This window comes from Lampetra fluviatilis, chromosome 20 (genome assembly GCF_964198595.1).
Source record: "Lampetra fluviatilis chromosome 20, kcLamFluv1.1, whole genome shotgun sequence".
NCBI classification, from domain to species: domain Eukaryota; kingdom Metazoa; phylum Chordata; class Hyperoartia; order Petromyzontiformes; family Petromyzontidae; genus Lampetra; species Lampetra fluviatilis.
The window spans coordinates 11827406-11848943 of record NC_136294.1 but is presented as its reverse complement, the minus strand read 5'-3'; the positions used below and the strand labels follow the sequence as shown (position 1 = coordinate 11848943).

The window sequence follows — 21538 nt, the reverse complement described above, 5'->3', positions numbered from 1 at the left end:
GACACTGTATACCGTGAAATACGTCTTAAATTGTTGTGTTGATTGGGAGCCCTCTTCTTTAATAGAGTGATTGCGAGCCAAGAGAAGTATGCACGTCAGCTGGCCCAGCTGAGGAAGTGGTCTCGAGCAGTGGTTCTCAAACATGTTTTGACTACTGTTACCTCTTTCTGAATTTTGTTTCACACCGAGTAATACCCCCTTTGCCTGCCCCAAAGTGGTTCTTGAGAAATAAATGTACCACTAATCAACATCAACATTTTAAACAATTGTCCATTTGTGAGGTATCCTAACGAACTAGTAACTGCAAGCAAATAAAAAGAAAATTCAATGGACGCTCTGCACGCATGACGTAATCTGTTCGCGCTCGCTGGTTACTCTTGTAAACCACAATGTTTATGATCACTGAGTTTGTAAAGGTGTTTTATGTCGCTCCAGGTTACCACGTGGATTTACACGTTATACTAGTTATATTATATTGCCAGATTCATACATGAGAATAGGTTTTCCCCTTTTTTCTGGCAACAAAACAGGTGTTAAGATTCTTTGGTTCTTTCGGTAAAGTCACGTATAAAGATAAAATAATAAATTAAATTAAATACTAGCATACGACGTTTTGATTGCAACACAAGCAATCATCATCAGGTATAAATTAAATAGAAACACAAATCTAGTATACTTAGAAATGTAATGTAATACAACAGAGAGTCGGATAACATAACAGTCAACACCCTATCTGGTTGATTACGTTCTTCCTGAGAATGCTAAATTTGAGAGAGAGATTAAACACAGAACCAGAAACATAAACAGACATATAAGCAGACAGATATCACAGAGATACATAGAGAGAGAGCAAACATAGGCACAAAGAGAAACTACGCCTCTTTTCTCTATTTAAGGCCTCGACACAGAGGCGTAGTTTCTCTTTGTGCCTATGTTTGCTCTCTCTCTATGTATCTCTGTGATATCTGTCTGCTTATATGTCTGTCTATGTTTCTGGTTCTGTGTTTAATCTCTCTCTCAAATTTAGCATTCTCAGGAAGAACGTAATCAACCAGATAGGGTGTTGACTGTTATGTTATCCGACTCTCTGTTGTATTACATTACATTTCTAAGTATACTAGATTTGTGTTTCTATTTCATTTATACCTGATGATGATTGCTTGTGTTGCAATCGAAACGTCGTATGCTAGTATTTAATTTAATTTATTATTTTATCTTTATACGTGACTTTACCGAAAGAACCAAAGAATAATTCCTGCAGTCACGAAAGCTCCAAATGAAGTTTGAGGTGTTAAGATGTTAAAACACCAAACTGAAACCTTTTACAAGGAATCATGTCTGCATTAACCACAATACTTGTGGTCAGAATGCAAACAAAAAACATACTCTGATGCATATATTATCAGAGTATGTTTTTTGTTTGCATTCTGACCACAATGATTCCTTGTAAAAGGTTTCAGTTTGGTGTTTTAACATCTGAACACCTGTATTGTTGCCAGAAAAAAGGGGAAAACCTATTCTCATATTTTGGTACTGGAAAAGGAGGTCCCATGATGTAGATTCTTACATGATTATTCACCAATGACTCTCATGTATGGAATAATTTCACACATTCAGAAATCACCTCAAGGAACCCCCTTGGGACATTGCCACGTATCCCCCCCGGGTCTGCCTACCCCCGGTTGAGAACCACTGCTCTAGAGGCTGGAACTTGTTCCATTCATGGTGTGCTCCTTTTGAAACTCATAGGGCATTTGTCTCATGTTCCTGTGGTTATACATCCTGTTTTATTTAATAATTCATATTGTCAAATCCTGTGCTTGGCACCCTTTTGAACCTAAATAATGCACCTTTGAAATAGAAATTGCCATTGTAATTACTTGGGAGACTTGTACAGAACAATGTTTATTTCGTGCTGTGTAAAAAAGAAGAAGTTTTAAACAGGGGTAAATTACTTGGTATAGTATTTGGACTAAACTTGGAACATCTTTCACAATATTCAGTGTGATTGACAATGACGTATTGAAACCATACGGGGCTTTTTTGTCCATCATTTGAGCTGTATAGTGAAATAGAGGCAGATGAAGGCCTTGCAATAGGTGACTATTTGGTGCTTCAACATCTTAACACCTCCTGTATTATTTCTGGAAAGGGTACAAACTGAAACGTTGTTCAAGAATAGTGGAGAAATTCGTGCTTGGATACATTAAGTGAGAGAAGAGGAACACATGCATTAGGAAACATCCGTAAGAATTAAGATTTCATTCAAACACCTAAATGGGCTTTGGGTGGGAGGGATGATGGTCAGGAATAATGAGGGAGTGGCTGCCAAGGGATGAATGCAACCAAGAAGACATTCGCCGAGGAGATGAAGCGACGAGATAATCTCGTGTGCTAGTGCGAGGCGGATTATGACATTGAGGAAGTGTTGAGTGTTAGCGGTGCTTTTGGGAGGCCTTCACCCAGCAGTAGATGGCTCTCGGATGATGATGAGCTGTACGATGTTAACTTACTTTGGAGTACATTAACTATACAATACAGTGTGCCTTTAAAGGTATCAGCAGTTTATTTTCAAAGAATTACATTTAGACGGCGGTTTGAGTTTGGTTAAATGAACTACACTTGATAACAGTGACTATTTAATTGTGCGAGTCTCGTCCCCTGTAATCCTCCACGCGGCATGGCGACGCACGCTGCCATCGTGATTTCAGGGAGTCTCGGTGTGCTGGGCAGCTTCTGGGCTGTGAACGCTTCAAATGCTTCTGTCGTGCGCTGTTCGAGATGGTTCGAGCTTTTCGGTAAATAGAAACGAGTGATAAAGAAAGACGCGTGTTGGCAACATTGCAACGAGGAAGTTGAAACCTTAATAGTCGATCAAATCTTCTTGGTTCTTTCGGTAAAGTCACGTAGAAGGGAAGTAATAAATTAATAAAAATAAAACAATAAAATAATTCTCACGACGTTTCGGCCACAACGCAAGCAGCCGTCCTCAGGTGAAGACCAGGTCTGTCGGGGAAACAGCGTCTGAACAGCGTCTGAACATTCAGACGCTGTCTCCCCGACAGACCTGGTCTTCACCTGAGGACGGCTGCTTGCGTTGTGGCCGAAACGTCGTGAGAATGATTTTATTATGTTTTATTTTTATTATTTTATTATTTCCCTTCTATGTGACTTTACCGAAAGAACCAAGAAGATGAATCCCTGCGGTCACGAAAGCTTTAAATCGAAAGTCGATCAAATCTTTGTGGGACACCCAGGATGTGATTGCCCTTTGCTGAGTGTACATCATAGACATGCTGTATAAATAGGGTGTCTGGAAATGAATACTATACACAAAAATAGAACATTGACTAGTTTTATTGTTATTTGAGATACTCACGTTTTAGTTTATTTAAATGTTGATAGTATTGATTCGATATTCTCGGATTATTAATAAACGTCTACATGTGGTCCATCATTCACTATAATCAATATAATTTGGAGTTCAAACTGAGAAATAAATCCATCACACATGTAAGGATGGATGATGACACAACAGCATTAACAATACGATGTTTAAGTTCTTCAAAGTCCCTTGGTTTGCTAGTGTAAGACTTTCCTTTTTAACAAACCCCAGAGATAAACATCTAATGATGTTAAGTCGGATGAACATATCAGACAATGGGGTTACTCCTGAAACAGAAAGTACAAATCAATATTGACAACAAACTAAAACTTATAAGTCCAATGCAAATATTTATATCAAATTTATGTCAGTGTCTCGAATAAAAGATAAAAACTATTCAGCTTTCTTTTTATGTATATTCATTTGCGAACACCCTTGTATGTCCTCGAAGGCACAAATCGCTGGTACATCCTTTGACTTAATTTTTGAGCGTGGTGTAAGCAGCAAGCCGGCCAACTCTGAAAAAAATCATAATGACAATGCGGCAAATAGGGTGATTAGAGTTGATTGAGACCAAGTCTCATCCATCTGAAGCAGATCTATTTTATTTTGAGGTTTATAGGTAACCGCATTAGTTGGTATTGCTTCTCTCCCGATGCGTTCAATGACGGGGTCGGCGTGCGGCTCTCTTCTCAGTCACATTGATTTTGCCCCTGCCTCTCTGCGCATTGTCATTGCATCCAAGGACATAGAATGCTCTGCTTCGTTGGGCGAGCTCATAAGCTGTTTCGTTAAATTAATGGAGAAAGGCATCCACGGTATCTATCCGATCTGGTCGATTGGCAAAACCCCTGCAGAGAATTACCAAGTCCGGCTGCTTTAGATCGAGCAAAGTATTTTGACTTCAGAAGCGTTTTTTTTCTTTGTCCTTCACAAAAGGTCCGTGGCCCTGATTCTAATGTCCATTTCTCACGCCGGGCCAGTCGCTGTCAGACGACCACTGTGGTATTCATTTGGTCACCCTCGTAAAGATAATGAGCAGAATCCAACCCCTGCTGGGATTTAAACTCGGGTCTTTATTTTGAGTTTCTGTAGCAGGAATTATGCAGAAACAAGTTTGTTACCGTTTTAAAAATGTACCAGCACGTTGGAAACTTGTTTTTCTTCATGCTATATAATTGTGCTGAATGATTAATAATGTGGAAATATATGTGGGTGCATGGTCCTGCCTCACCTTGTCTTATCTTGCTGCTCTCTCATATCTTACTCTGTCCCATCCCATTCACTACACTCTACACTCCAAAACACTTCCATCCCTCCCTGTGCCTCCCTCGCCCTGCACCCAGTCTCACTTCCGTTCCTTCTCCCTTGTTGCTCTCCTTCACTGGAACCAACTCCCACTACAGATAAAATAATCATCTTCACTCGAACCTGTTCCTTCCTTGAGAAATGTGACTTCACATCAAAATGTGCAACTTAAAATAAATCTAGACAACACGTTCTACTGAATTAAATCGACTTTTTAATAAATGTTTTCTCCTACAACATCAGAGTGCAGCGCCACATTAAATACACACTACAATGCCAATAGTTTAAAGCGATTTGAAGCATAGTTTTTTTTTGGGGGGGGGGGCAGAGTTTTGAGACGTCATATTTGAGGGGGGGTCTGACTTTTTGTGACGCCGTGTGACTAGGGGGGAGGGGGGGTCAAAAATCGTCCAAAATCGCGTGATGTCATTTATGGACGGCCCCTTACGTACAATGTTATAATAGTTGTAAAGCACCTTAGGAAAAGCACCTTAGGAAAAGGCGCTTTATAGATATTTTTAAGATAAGATACTATTTTATAAATATGGTGGGAGATTAATATTTAGACTGCTTTGTTTTTTTGGTTTCCGGGAGAGTAAGCTGACACAAGTGTGAACACGCGAGTATAACACTGTGAACTCGCAAACTTTGGGGGGCTACATCCCAGTGTGAGTGGATATATCACTCGGATATTAAAATGTAGGGCAATTGTGTAAATATGAGCAATGTGCTAAAAGGAGTTTTCCAATCCGTTACGGTAACATCCATTCACCATAGTTCACTGCAGCCACATCGTGTCTCGTCCGTTGCGTTTCATTTACAGCGCCTGGCAGAGAAGGTCTGGAATGGGCACTACCATTGAAATGCAACACAATGTCAAGTAATCGCCAATAAGAGAACTTCACATCCATTGAAAATAGTGACGTTCAGTAGTTCCACACTGATACCTCTGATCGATTGTAGCGCATCACGCTAATACATGGCACCGTGACGTTATAGACATGGGCTGCAACCCCTCCCTCCGCCTCCACAAATGCAAAACCCTTACGGTGCTCGTGCCGTTATCGGCATCAATAGGAACATTTCTTTACACCAGCCGTCTCCCGGTTTCCACAAAATGATGGGTCATTTGCGTGGTGTGGCGTAAGTGCGCGCCGACTGCACCGTACGTGTACGGCCGCGATGACAGCCTCGTTGGGAATGATGGTTTTCGAAAGAACACTGTTCACGTGTGTGCGCTCAGTGCGTGCCGATGCTGAGCGATAGTGTGGTGGTGAGCGCTACGCCGCGCTACGAACCCGGCGACACGAATTCAATTCCCGCTCACAGCCACCAACACCAGTGGCAAATATCTGAACCAGTTCTGGGCCTCCCCTAGGTCGACTCGGCCACAAATAAGTACCTGGTGCGGCGTGTAAATATCCCCATTACAGAGGCAAAATGGCTTTCATAGGTGGTCGTAAAAATCAGCACTTTCCCTGAAAGTCTGTTCAGGCTATACAGGGGATCTTTGGTGCATGACGATGGTGAGTGCTCTGTCTTAATCACTTGATATGTGTGGATTTTCACATTCACAGTAATAGGTGGGTTAGAAAGTAAAATCGTTTACATTTCAGTGTTGTTCTCAGTATTTGTTTTGCTTTGAGAAATTGATGTTAACCACATCATTTGAAGTGAGTTCCGTGAATCTTTTCCCCCATAGCTCGATCAGCAAAGGAATGCTCATTGCCTTTTAAATGTTATGAATATTTGTTTTTGCATTTCATTTTAAACAGATGGCAGTTGGAAGGTCTCATCATAAGCCATGCGTATAATTTAAATTATGTGGCGAACTATTTTCATCATCTTTCATATTGCAATCAAACCTACGAAATTGCTTGTCGTGTTAGCGGCATGTGCACGCCAACAACGTGTGCTTTCTGGCTGTGATGTACCCTGGATATGTCTGTCAGTGATCTGTAAACAAATTCACAGGTTGTGTCCTGGATGTGATTAAACGTGTTGCATCACCTCAGTCCTGGCCTTGCTTCACGAGCTTCCTATCCCCGAGCTTGGGGGCCACGGGGGTCCATGTCCTCAGCCTAGCCCCCTCCTCCACCTCCCTATCTCTGCAACCTCCAATGCCCCCCCGCCCCCCGCGTGCGTCCCAGCCACTGCCTCCGCTCCCGCCGCTGCCATGGGCGCTGGCACCCTCCTCCTTGCGCCCATCGGCCACTGTGCCACGGTGCGTGGCTGCTCTTTTAGCCACCGGAACCCCCTGGAACTCCCTTCCTGCCTGGTCACCCCCCCCCCCTCGCTCACTCTGCTTTCAAGTCTCTCCTAAAAACTTTCCTCTTCAACCCCTCATGCCTACGGAGGACCTCATTATTTGCATCCGTTAACCCCTTCCTTGCTCGTTTCCCTCCCGTTTCCTCGTTTGTAATTCCGTGCTCTTGAGAGATTTCTTTACGTGATGTATGTATGCATATTGAACTTCTTTCTCACCGTACGTAGCCAACCGTGCTAATCGGAGGTGCAGGGGAAAGACAACAAACTGAAACACAAAAAACTGTTCTAAAGAAATTAGTTTTCAATCTAGATTTGTAAATGTAAGTTGTAGTTGTCTTAATATGTAAAAGGTAAATTTGTGAATGTGTGTGTGTGTTCAAAATGTTTAGCATACTTCCCGACATGCAACAAACTTGAAATTTGGCATGTGGGTACTTTCCAGACTGTACACCATGCAAAAAGTATAAAAATAGACTTTTGTATTTTGGGGGGGGGGGCGCAATAATGCATATATTTTGCACGGCAAGTGAGCTGTGACGTCACATCTGTCATGTCACCCGCATGAGGAAGCGTCACGCAGTGTGCCTGCTGATGTCACGCATCCCCCCCCCAACCCTCCGCGAGTAAAGTGCCATACAAATGTGTTGCAGGTCTAAGGCGTTCTTCACGTAGCATTGCTGCTTTATTATTTGAGTCGTTTATTGCCGTACCCACCCTGAAAGTTGCGTGTGTTTGCAGCAAGCGCGTGTATGTGTACCTATGGACGTGCGCGTGTGTGTAGGGGGAGCGGTAGTGTAGTGGTTAGCGCACTACGCTACGCTACGAACCCGGCGACCCGAGTTCGATTCCCGCTCATGGCCACCACCGGTGACGATTATTTGAACTGGTACCTGGGCCTCCCCTAGGTCGACTCAGCCTCAAACGAGTAACTCGTGTGGTGTGCGAACATCGCCGCTGGGGGGACAAAGGCAGCCGGGCGTGGTGAATCCAAATCCCGGGCGAAGCCGGGTAGTAAAGCTCGTTGTAGTATATAAGGTAGTCTATATGATACAGCGATGGAACACAAGTAACACCGCCAAGAAAAGCAAGACGCCGCTCATCTACGATGTAAGTGGACATGAAACCGTTTCGATTTGGCTGCTCCTGAAACCTCCGTCTCACGAGAGCAATGAGATCATCAGCGTTGGCAAACATGAGCCGCTTCCACCGAAGTAATAATTATATGTTAATACAGATCACTGTTGCAACGAGATGTGTAACGAGTCATCAGTTAACATTTATTTTGACACTTATTATACACGATAAGAACATATTGTTTACTATAAATGCAAATGATGCAGATGTTAAGCTCATGGAATGAACCATACGGGACAAGACAGAGCATATGAGATAGACACTGAACAAGACAATTCAAATAAAAAACTGATGTTTTTATTTGAATTGTGAGCCTGGGTCGTGATGCTTAATTGGTTTAGCTTGCGGGGCCAGGAGTGTGCAGGTTATTACATGCCTAGAGCTATCGATTATGAATGAATTAAATATGCATTGTTAACCTTTAGAAGGAGAGCGGGGTAGAGCGGGGCTGAGCTTGGAATGGTTGGTGGGGGCAAATGAAAAATATTGTCCATCTTTTGTCAATCCACTGCCACCGAGCGTCCGACAGTGAATGACGTTGCTTATTTAAAATGAGACGATGTAGACTCATTGAATTAGTCTACAAGTTTTTCATAAGGAAAACTCACCTGATTTGATTGTGTGTGTGTGTGCTTTAACGGTGTGATAAAAAAATTCTCATTTCCCCCCGTAGCGATAAATGCCCCTCCTCGGTCAGTGGGATAATCGAAAAGGGGGAAATTGTTTGGATCCAAAATAACACTTTTTTATTTTTTGCCTGAAACCGACCTCAGAGGTGGTTTTAATGACAGCTTCACACGCAGCTGTGCCTGTATTTTGATGTGGACATTGTACAACGAATGGATTTTGCGAGGCTCTGCTTTAAAACCAATTGTGGATTTTAAGTGAGAGCTCCTCCGCTAAATCGGGAATCGTTTGGCGGCAGCAGTGCAGTAGGCTGTGTGTTTAACTCTTTAACATCCCGATCAAAGAAGAGGGAGACGAGCTTAAACATTTTATCTTGCGGCAACCAGTCGGCAAAGCCTCGCATCGTGTGTGGCAGGAGGTGGGGCCCCCCTTTAAAATGAAAACGCACACAGACAGTGACGACAGATGGAGATCTGCAGATGGAGATCTACAGATGTAAATCTGTACTCTGGTCGTTTCGATAACACTCTCTTTTTTTACACGACACGATTTTTAAAGAGCAGGTTACCAGAGGTCCCTGGTAGTTTTCAGAACCGGGAAAGAATAAAACCATATTCAAAAGCAAATGTGCACAAGTCTGAATTTAATCAATCGCGTTAATTATTACTTACTCTCGAGTCAAAGACGTGGCCCGATCGGCAGCACGTCTGCCACTTGTTTGCCACAGAGGTTCTCGGTTTGAAGCCTGCGGCCGCCCTGGTTAATGCAGCCGGGGTGTTAACAATAAAGGTACTGTTTGATGCACGTTAGATGTTATAGATGTTGTACACGCTGTTAGAAAAAGAGGAGGTCATTGTGTGCTGGCTTCGTGGTCCAAATTTGCCGGATTTTAAAGAAAAAAACACAACAGAATCGTTTTGGAAATAACATAGCAATTGTCACCCACAACTCCTTTTCGGGGTTCTCCTGAAAAGGATTCTCCTGAAAAGGAGTCTTGGGACTCGGTGAGGCTTTCCTGGGTACATTTTTTAAAATAAAAATACATATTGATGGCACTGCTTAAATGGTGTCAATTCGACATTCTTACGGCACAGACTAGTTTATCAACAAAACATCCACTGTTGACTGTGACTCCCGGCAGTGATTTGGACTAACTTACTTTTCCTTGGTGAGTCGGGCACTCTGACCACAGTGCTCCGTGGCTAGATTATTGTTCCGAGCACCACGTTTGGGAAGGACGTGGATGCCGATGAGGATGACTACGAGCGGCTGCTGTGCCCCCTTGCTGACACCCCCCCACTGCCCCCTCTGCCCCCTCCTCCAGGCTAAGAGCAAGCAGTCTCCTATGAGCGCCAGCCCGGACTCAGGCTCCCTGGGACAGGTGCCCCTGTGGCCACCCTCGCCGCCCGGCGCCAGCACAACCTCCGCTTCCTCCAGCTCCGCGAACGTCAACGGCGTCGCCAGCGCTGCTGCCGCGGTGGCTCCCTCCGGCCCCACCCCCGGCCCCACCACCCCCAACTCCTTGCACTCCATGGCTGCCGAGCGATGGTAACGTTGCCGAGCCGTGCACATGCACGCGTGCATTCTTTCACCCGTTGTAGCCCAGACGGATCCGTTGGGGGGGAAAGTGCAGTTGGCGAGCACCTATTAAGACTGTCGAGTTAGATTCCTCGGATGTGTAATGAGAAGACAAGAGACTGAATATAAATGTTTTGACCAGTGGAAAATTGTGGTGCAAGAAGCCGGGAAGGACAGAGAGTTAGGCACTTAATACATTTAAACAATGGGATGAGCATCTCATTCAAAAGTTCTTGAGTAACATTATGGGCAGAGGTAAATGGAAGAAGGCCATGATTGCCATCGTCTAAGAAAGGACGTGGCACATAGACTGTGTGCGAGGTGGTGTCCAGCACCACGCCGGACCACCTTTATCTCCCCAGCGGTGACATTTTCACACCTCAACCAGGTATTCATTTTGGGTGACCTAGGATGGGGTTCAAGTATTCTCCGCTGATGTTTTCCACGAGCAAGAATAAAGGTCGCCGTGCTCGTAGTGCAGTGCCCTCATAGGATCATAATCTTTATTTAGACTGGAGAAATGTGATGAGACATGAAGCTCTTATTCACAGATGTTCCAGTAGGGGTGGGTCAAAAAGTTGCAACAACGAACAATATACAAAAATACCAGAGGAGGGCAAAATAGAGAAAAGGGAAAGCAAGTCACCAAATAAAACTTTAACAAAAATTAAGTACATGAGTCGGATTTTTCAACGCTAAATGCAAGCTTGGGCAAAGCAGCAAAACAACAACAAAAAACAGTCCCAGACCACACCAAGACAGCATACAATACCTCAATAAAATGGCACATTTAAATGTAACTATCTATACACGGGTAAGTTACAAATCACAGTGGCAAATGTGGAACCCTCCACCATCCAACACATGGTTCCCAATGACACTGATTTGTTCAGGTCATTAGTTTGTGATGGAAGATTTTTCATGTTGTGGTAGGAAATACGATTGTTCCAAAACGTTGGTGCTGCAATGGCATGGGCTTTGTCACCTATTCCATTGTTGTAGGGGTATTTAAAAGGCAATTAGGTTCCTTGGGTTTAACAATTGGGATGATGAATAAGCTAAGTATAGTGCAGATTTGCCAATAAGGATTTTATGGATGAACAGAGCCCAGTGTAGATGTATTCTTGCATCAAGTGATGTGAGATTGGATTTGAAGCAGAGGTTATAATGGTGGGTCCTGTTTGGTACATCCAGTGCACTACCGCTCCCCAGACATGTGTGCACACACATACATTCACCTGTAAGAGGCTGGGTTGCCTCAGCAGCTAAAATACCACAAAGATACCTGAACTAGCACTACCAATGGTCTGGTGTTCGGCACCCACCCGAGATAGAAAGACAAAGGCACCTTACAAAACAAACATCGGCCGCACACACACTCCAACATTCTCATCAAGGAGCATAAACCATCACACGAACTCCGGTCATCCTCGCCGTGGCTTTTGACTTGCCAGCGAACAAAGATGGTCACTGCATTGGAGCGGAGCTATGCACTTTTAAATCTACATTGAAAACTATTTTATTTAGAACTTTTTTTTGTGTTTAGTTTGTTGTCCTTCCCCCAAACCTCTAATTATCGTGGTTGGCTACGTACAGTGCGAAAGAAGTTCAACACCTTTCCCCGCACATCGGTGCCCATTTATGTATCTGTAACAGAATCTGCAAATGCGGGTGTACTGCCATGCCATGCACGCGCCAGCCCTTACCGACAAGTATGCGCGCACACACGTGTGTGCACGCAGACACGTGTGTGCACACATGTGCGCGCTGGCACTGCCGAGCTGTGAGAGTGGCGCCGCCGGGGCCTCACGCTGGCGAGTGAGTCGCGGTCGTGTTGCTGCCCGTGGGTCGTGGCGACCTGCCTCGTGGGACCCTGAGCTCGTCTCGTTGCCATGGCAGCAAGCTTTCAGGCACCCATTGCAAATGCTTCAAAAAAAATGTTAACACTTCTGACAATTTTGCAACAATACCACGAGACCACCTGGAGAAGATTCCAGGCACGTGTTGACAATGATGGTGAACAAGTGGAGACTCTTTGACTTTTTTAATCTATTGACATACATTTGTTATCATGTTACAGTCTATTATCCATTCCTTTTCCATTAAAAACGATAGTCCCATTTAAGTGTTGACTTTTTTTGAAGCACCCTGTATTAATTTGAGGACAAATAGTAGTTTCTTGGATTCTGTAATTTTTCATGTATTTTCACGAATCACCATCTGCACAAACACGCTGCTTACAGATTGCACGTAGCTATTGAGCCATCTGTTGTGTGTGGGCTTTCTCTCGACACTCGCATTTCCACCTGAATCCCTCAGTGAGGCTCTCCTAGATTAATAAAAATGTGTTATTATTTGTTTTCTCTCTGCAAATTATATTCTAAATCTGCTGTCGACGTCACATTATGGAACCATCCAACACAGGGTTCCCAATGACACTGATTTTTTCAGGTCATTAGCGTGACCGAACCAAAATAATTAAATCATGAATCATAAAATTGTCTGTGAAAAACGTGAGTGTTATGATATTAAACGGCCCAATGCCATCGTATCTAAACGACAAAAATACCATGCTGAAATAATATCTGCTTTATGACAGGCCACGTGACCTTAGCCAACCAATCGGAGCACTGGTGGGTGTGTAAAAAACAAGTAGAATACATCAAAAAGTGGTTTGAACACAGCTGCGTGTTGAGAGCCATATGCCACGTTATTTTTACAGTGCCGCACTCAGCCTGTGGACAAAATGTCAACATTATTTTTGGGAAATGTGCTGTCACGAGCTCAAGCTTCGAAGTTGGGGGGGTGTATACCACTCTACTGAGCTAAGCACCGACGTGCACACGCGTAGCACTCTTCATTAAGAAGCAGTCACAGCTCAGTTGGTGCTAATTGAATTGTATAATCCACATTGAAGGCACACAACCGTCCTCGTTGAGCCTTCAACCTGGAGTGGCTCGCCATTGAGACGCTCCCTTTCCTTCAGTTGGTACTGCGCCACTCGCAGATTTGCTTTGCCGATTAGGCAGAGGCTGCAATCCGAATGGGCATCCCCCCCCCCCTCTAATGCATGTGTTGCCGCAGATATTTTTGCGCTTGCAAGCGATGTGCGATTCGTTAAGATTGCAGCCTGCTGGGTTTCATCCATGCACGCTTTCACGGGTGTTTGTGAAAATCAATGCACCCAACCTTTTATTGGCTGATGTTTTTTTTCTTCTCATGCCTCCATAAGTAACGCATTAGCAGATGGAGAGACGGTCAACTTTTCAACGAATGGTGCAATCAGAACGGTATTGTGAGAGAGCCACGTGACAACGTGCCAGGGTGCAACTTTTTTGTGATCGAGCCACTTTCACATCCCAGTTGTGCTATTATCAGGTGATGTGGTGTCACGCCAGTGGCATCATTTACGCAACAGGGAGCAGAGCGACAATCTTGACCCGGAACAATCCCCAGAGGATGTGGGATGGCACAGAGCTTACCTGTGGTGCACGCCGATGGCTGTCTTTCACCACGCAATCCCCTGCTTTTAACTTCAAGTGTGGTTTCGCCTTGTCTGACCATCAGCTCATTTTAATGCCTGGCAATCAGCAAAGTCACATTACCTCAGTTGAACACGTAGGCTTTCGCGACCAATATTATCCATAATACTCACATTACCTCCTTTGATGTGCTACTTACACGGGTTGTCGCGGTTGTGATTTGTAGGTCTCTAGATTTGTTTTCGGGCTGCACCGCATGTTCATTCCGACCTCCTTGTGTGTTCCTCGTGTCCTGATGTCCAACATTTCACTCCCAATTTGCTGGAAGCTTCTTGAGGAACTGAAGACGGTCCCAGCACGTGGAGTGAAACGTCAGACATCTTGCAGAACAACACGCGGTGCAACCCAAAAGTGCATCGAAGAACCTTTCAAATGAACCATACGTTCATGGCGGTGTAGTTGTACAGCCCTTAGGGACCTGATCTCAGTGGTGCCCAATTTGCTTCATGAAGCAAGAATTAGACCTCTGTTCCTTCCCAGCAAGCTCACTGGTTCCACGTTCGAGAAGCAGAGGCCAAAAACGCTTCGCCAATATTGTAAATAAACAACGCACTACCACTACAAAATAAAAAATACGTGAAGCAACGTTAGGGACGAATTGACTTAACAGTAGAGTCGTCCAACGTGAGAAAAAACAATGACAGCCCTGTGCATTTTTTGTGCATTTCTCGACACGTGTTGTGATCATCTCCTGAGCAGTGCATGTGTGCTCGTGTGTACGTCCCAACAGTGAGGCGTCTCTGATGTTGATCGCTGAGGGCCACAGCCAGATGAGCCGCTGCGTCGATGTCATCCAGGAGACTCTGCGTGAGCAGAAGCTGGACCTCAAGGTGAGGAGAAGTGCCCGTTCACGGCCAAGGGACTTGTGCTGCACAGAGGCCGACTTTCATAACATTTGCTGAGCATGGGCGCAAATGCCCAAACATGCAAAAGGGCCAGCAACAAATGGCGCTGTTGAAGGTTTAATAGATGGGAGTTAATGCGTTTCTTTCGTGAGCAAGGTTGTAAACATTTGGGAACGAGGCGATTGGAGGGAATTCCAAAGGGGAGCAGCAGTGCTAGGAAAGAATCAGAAAGAGAAATGTTATAACCTGCAGTGTGGTGGTTTAGCACAGTATGAATAAGCATACCTGTCAACCCCTTATCAGTGCCTACCTTATTACGGACCAATTCAGACCGTATTGGTCACCTCGTGTCCTTAATAAATCTCAACGTTCATCCTACGAAGTCCCATCACGAGGGAGAAACACAAACAAATATACACATTTTTTGCCCGTATTGAAACGGCTGTACGCCATATGGACCTGAAAACTCAATTTCCCTGTACAATAATACGGGTAACCCGTATAGGCTGACAGGTATGAATAAGTGTTATCGCCTGCAGTGTGGTGGTTGAGTACAGTATGGATGAGACAAAACAGTCAATCTAGTACAACCTAGTTCTTAATATTTGATTTATGCAGTTGGGTGGCTCGTAGGGCTAATGTTTAATTAGCAGTGACCCAGTACCACTGAGATCATCTACGCATAAGAATCGCTTAGAGAATGTGGCAAGTCCCAGTAACAGTCTATGGAGACATTGGCCCTCACCATACAAATGTTGGAATTTTAGCCACACAACTGAACAATGTCCCATGACCAGGGAGGAACTTGGATTTTTTTTAGGAGTTTATTTGATATCATGTATATACATATAATGTGCATTGTTAGATATTGAAGCAATTGTTGTCGGGCAGATGAAACAAAGTCTGCTAGAGAAATAATCTAATGTCTAATTCCATCAGACCCCACATGGGGGCACGATGACATTGTGGCGACAACAGACATTGTGTGGCAGCATGTTAAATAAACAGCTCTATACTTGTCTTGTGTCAATTTGGAAATCGGCTTTCATGAAGTCCAAATCTGAGGAGGCATTGGGGGGGTGCGTTGAGTCCCTCAGATGCCTGCGACTATGAGGGATGCTAAACCCCGCATAGAGATCTGACACTGAACTGGACTTGCGACCGTGGTTATTTTAAGAAACGAAGGTACCGTGGAGTGTAAAGTTAAACCGCCGCAGTCTCTCGCCTTCAGCATCTTGCTCTATGCATGCAAGATACGAACGATGAGGAAATTGGACATTGAAGCCGCAGGTGCTTGCTCCGCGTTAGCTTTACCTCGTACGTGACTAACGAGGCCATCGGCAGAATTTACAGCGTGACCAGAATGTGACGCCTGATATCGGTACGACGATTGGACGGAGGAAACTTGAGTTTGTGGGGCATGCTGGGTGAGCGATGAAGCTTTGCTCAGGCAGGTTCTGCTGGGACTGCCGCTAGGTGTTGCTAGGGCAGTGGGGGCCTTTGGCCGGTATGTAACTGCGAGCGGTTTGTAACTGAGTGGTGAGTAACTGCGAGTGGTTTGATGATGTGGCCGACTGGGTGATAAGTGGCATGTCGCGATTCTGAAGGCGGTGTGAAGACCAAGAAACGTGGAGAAAGATTTGCTGGTCGATGATTTCTTTGTGGTGTGTTCACAGTTATTGTGATTCGTTGATGCTTTCAACACTTTGAGAAGCAGACTTAGAGGGTATTGTTTCATATATTTGTGTAGCCCGCAGTCTTTCTTTCCAGCTGATCATAATACCCATGAACTCCAAATAAGGTTTTATAACAGTTTACTTGGGCATGTGGGAGCTGGCCTGACCATGTTAGCCACATGATGCAACCATTGCTGTGATTGTGGGATGGCACTCGCAAGGGCCTTCGTGGAATCATACACGTGCAAAACTTCCGTTAAATTAACTAAAAAAAGAAGGGATGTGCCGAAGAAACTTGTTTCACTCCAACTCTCACTTAACGTAAAAGGCAACGTCACATTCTTTAGAGGAAAACCGTTGCAACGTGAGAGGTAAGAGTTAATCCTTTTGGTACCGATTTTCGTCTCGGCATGAATACAATGCAAGCCGCAAAAACCTGGTCAGTGGAGAATTCCCCGGGCAGAGTTATAAATGAGCACCAATTGTAAATATGATTCGTGAATTCTGCTTGCCCTCTCTCTGTGAGTGTCCCACTCACTGTTGTTGTCCCCCTGGGGCTCTTGCGTTATTTTGTTTTTCATGAACACTGGGAAACGTGCTGGCTTGGGTGTGTGAACCAGGCTTGATGGATTGGCTCGCGTTTCCACGTCAGCGCTACCATGTTGACTTGACACCACGTTGGCCTGCGTGCCACCCCGGTCTGAGTGCCACGCCGGCATAGCTGTGATTGTGAATGGTGCCTCCCCTGTCCACCTTGTGTAGACCTTGGACTGGAGCTGGCTTTCAAGCTAGCGACTGGAGTCACCACACACACACACGTGTCACATGGAGCAGGAGAAGACGAGCAGAATCGGCGGATGGGTTTTGCTATGGCTTGGGCAGGACACGCGCACCACCAGCAGTTTGGTGTTGGACTTGGGCGCTCTGTAGCTTTATCGCCTCGCGTTATCTGCATGTGAGGACTTGCGTGAACCCTTTCAAATGCAACAAATGAAAAAACACTATTTTTTAACTGCTGTATATTACATTTTTTGACTTTCTCTCTTAACCTCTTTTTATATTTTTTTCACAAGAATACGTAGAAATGAGGTGGCTGCAACTCAGCTGGTTCATGGTGTAGCAATGTCTTAGAATTAATAAAACAAATCTAAATAGAATCTTCTGTTCCACAGTACGTACTGCCAGTATTGATGGTGACACGCTAGATAACGTTCGCTCGACTGGTTCGTAGCTCAAATCGTCGTTGATTTAATTGCCAATAAGGCTCTATCGGTAAAATTCCCATTGGCTCGAATTTGATACAGAGGTTTAGGTTTATTATGACAGTGTCGAGGATTACTGGACCGTTTTACAATGTAATTTGATTGTGTATTATTGGTTCAAATATGTCGATGGTCTGCCATTCCGGTGTTGCAATTTGAGGGGTTTATACGTCAGGGATGGCATTGAAACATGCGTCTTTCTAGCCAGGTTGAAAACGTCACATTTAAGAGTTGGGAGAACCGAGCTCAATGTTTGAGTTGTAGGTTTTGATAAATGGTGCCTTGTAGGCTGGTTTTAGGTTTTGGCAGCGCACGCAAGCTTATGGCCTTCGACCTTTGCTTCGGAGTTGAGGTTGGTGGTGTAGCCACACAGGTTTTATCACGCGCTTGAAGCCTCTCCTGTGGCTGCAGGAGCTACACGTTGCACAGGATGTGGCAGAAGGACAACGTGGGTCTGGGACCCATCTGTGCAGGGTTTTAAAAGTTTTGTGTGTTTTTTGTCCTCCCAGTGACTGGCCACAACAACCCCAATGCAGGACCAACCTCCCCCCCCCCAAAAGCCTGGAGGCTCACTGATATGTTCTGTAATAAATAAAGACATTTTATTCCTGTTGTTTCCAACAGTTTGAGAGGTAGGTGGACTGGCTTTGCGATTAATCTTCATTGTGGGAACTGTTGAGGTGGAGAATTGTGCCTGAATGAAATGTACCTAGAACATCAAAGTGTGCCGTGTTCAGGATATTTAATGAAATGCCGCTATGATCCGATACGTAAGGCAAGTTTAAAGGGTTGGAGACGTGACCTGGTTGTTGGTGGTGGTTATCAGTAGAGTTATCTTTGTACAGGAACATTTTGACAGTGCTGCAATATGTGTATAAACCTCCACCGTATTGTCGAACTCTGTGATGCGTTAGGTGCACAAGTTCCTCCGACACGGTTTTTGTTTTATGTTGCCGTTCGTGTTATTTCTGTAAATTTAAATACCCGTTCTTATAGACGTCATTGATTGCATTGCATGGGGCTTTCCGACGCTCGCTATTGTATGTTAATATATTAAAATGTGGATTTAAGAAGATGAAATGCATTGGGTTAAGTGTAGTGTCTAAACTACAATCCTCACACGACTCCTTAAGGTATTTACATACATGTAACTCCATAACACACTCATGTAACTCATAATATAACACTCTCAAATATGTACGATACATGTCAGAGAGCATAGTTATCGTCCCGGTTTTTTAACAATTTGCTCTGAATGGTGTGATTCATTTGCGAGCTCATGCCAGAAGATAATGCAATTGAAATGTGGAATACCGCTCTTGAGTCATGCATTTGTAAATCTTTGGCGTTCACTTGTTACGTGACATTTTAATTGTTTTCAAATAAACAATTTTAGATCGTCGGATAGAACTCTAGTCCTCCGTTGACGACACCTATCGTACGTATCACTAATTCTCAGCTGGAATCGGCGGGGCACAAAGGAAAGAAATACCGAGAACCCTCTGCAGACAACGGACGCTCAACATCACGGGCATGATTGTGGCATGAAATAGAAATGCCACTGCTGGTGTGTCTCTTGCAGGAGGCTTCCTTTGCCAGAAGCCACAGGGACAGCGCTTATTGCTCGTCGTGTGCTTTAATGTCGAGTCGTTATTTTGTTGTACTCTGTAACGCGTGCTTACACACATTGTATATACAATGAGCCCGATTAGGTGCGCGGAGATTTAATAAAGTGAAGACGAACATTACTGCACATGATTGGAGTTTCTTTTTGACCAGTCGTTGGCAGCTATCCCACCGCTACTCACGACTCTTCCAATATTGTCTTAACGATATGCGGCTTCTCCCAGCATGTTTTTTTTTTTGCAAAGGAGGCCTCTAAAATAATGTTATTTTATCTTTCACCGTTCTGGATAATTTTAATGTAGGATTTGGACGATGGCATTCCCATGCAATGGACAGTTAAAGTGTCGCCTCTCAAAATGCCCACGGTACATTTAAAGTAATTTTTTGCAAAGACTAGGTGATTGAAAGTGAACAATTTTACTTTGCAAACAGGCTCAGCGATGGAGAGTGATGGGGTCACAGCCAAACCCGCAGTCTCAGCAGTGCCGGCTCTGTTGCTTTGATATCGGCAGAACTTTAGTACTGGTGACGGCTGGTAGGTCATTTATGGTTGGGCAGTGTGAACAGCAGGCGTGGACAATGACTGAATCGCAGTCATACACTCGTGTACCTACGGTTCATCAGTATTGTGCACTAAATCATTTAGTCCTCACGATCGTATCGTAATCATCTCAACTATTCTCACTACTGCTGTTATTACAAATGTAGTGACACCGACATTGCGGTCTTCGACGGTAGGAGTCTTTATTTGTTCAGACACGAGACACGCCACCCCCCCCTTACATATCCCTCAAGCCCCTTTCTCGAAGGTTCATTGACCCACCAGCCAATCGCCTTTCCATTTTCTCTCACCGATTCCTTGCAAAAGGTTTCTATTTGGTGTTTTGAACATCTTAATACCCGTTTTATTTCCAGAAAGGGTCAAACTTATTCTTAAATTTCACACGTGAATTATTTGGGTTCACAAGGCAGCACTGCTGTGGCTTTCGGCGAGCGAGCGCGTGCCCTGTTTGGACGAAGTGGTGCCACCTTATTTATTTATTTATACCTTGCCACTATTCGTCTCAACTCGCAATAAAGGTTTCTGATTGTCTACGCAGTGACACTGATGATGATGACAACAACAACAAAGAAAACAAACACGAAAGGCGCAATTTGTGGAAGCCAACCCCGTTCGTTGCTTTAATTAAATGAAAAAAAAACGTGGAACGGAGATTAAAGCATTTTGCATTAATTATTTAAACTACGTTATAAATGTGTTTTGTTCTTTTCCACTTGTTGAAAACATATCATGGAGGTTGTGAAGGGGGACCCAAATCGGAGCTGAGTCCACCAGGGGGCGGCCTGGCACCCCCTGCCTGCCCCACGCCAAGTTTCGCCTCTGGGTCGGGGCCCGAGTCGTTCGTGAGGTCCGAGAGGAGACGCCTCCCTGTGCTCCTCGCTCTGTGTCACAGGCAGAGTTCGGCACCTGGCGCAGGAGAGTGGTTCACTTTGTCGTTGTGGCACTTATTGACTTGGGCTGGTATGCAGGAGGTCGTGGGTTCGATCCGCACCCTGACGTCTGTATCATTGGAGTTTGCATGTGTCTCTCTCCCCGTGGTCGTTTGGAATTTTCTCCGCGTCCTCTGGTTTCTCCTTCACATTTAGAAACATGCGTTTAGAGTATTTGGCTCCTAAATTTCCACGTGATAAGCCACCTCATTGGGCTATCATTTGTGGCCAGGTCGCATCTGAAAAACAGATCTGTAGCTCAGTGTGCCTTACCTGGTAAAATAAAAAATAGTTTAATTTGTGTGGCGCATCACTCGGGGGGTGATGCTTTCAAGTAAACTGCACAACCATCTTTCAGTTTGCTTTACGATGTGCACCCCACAGAGAAGCAACGACATTAATCTCCATCATCATCATCATTGGTTATGTTCAGTCCACTTCTGGATGAAGGCCTCCTCCCTGAGCCATCTCTTGATCCTGCGATGCAAGAATGAATTTCGCGTCTGCACAAGCGCTGATCTCACCGACCCATCTCCGAGGCGGACGTCGTCTTGGACGCGTCCCATTGGCTGCCACTCCACACTAGTCTCGATCTTCAGCCATTCATTCGCTCGAGTGACGTGTCCTGCCCAAGTCTCACTTGCTTTTCCTAACGGAGAGGTGTCTTTAATCTATGTCTGTTGAACTTATTTCGCACCGTCCGTAGCCAACCGTGATAATCGGGAGGTGCGGATGTTGTCGAATCCGAGTGTTCCTCTTTCTTTCTCTCCAAGCCTTCTTTGAGGACTTTTCAACG

General features: G+C 44.7%; 1 protein-coding gene across 3 annotated transcripts in view; it reads left to right on the top strand.

The window, feature by feature from the left end:
* IKBKB (inhibitor of nuclear factor kappa B kinase subunit beta) overlaps positions 1 to 18821 on the top strand; it is a 94798-nt gene extending 75977 nt beyond the window's left edge. For all 3 annotated transcript variants that reach the window (XM_078865623.1, XM_078865622.1, XM_078865624.1), the window contains exons 20-22: positions 10047 to 10270; positions 14573 to 14672; positions 17126 to 18821. In XM_078865623.1, the coding sequence (XP_078721749.1) occupies positions 10047 to 10270; positions 14573 to 14672; positions 17126 to 17155 (354 nt within the window). In that variant the 3' untranslated portion in view covers positions 17156 to 18821. The remainder of the gene's footprint in view (positions 1 to 10046; positions 10271 to 14572; positions 14673 to 17125) is intronic.
* Positions 18822 to 21538: the final 2717 nt, after the last annotated feature.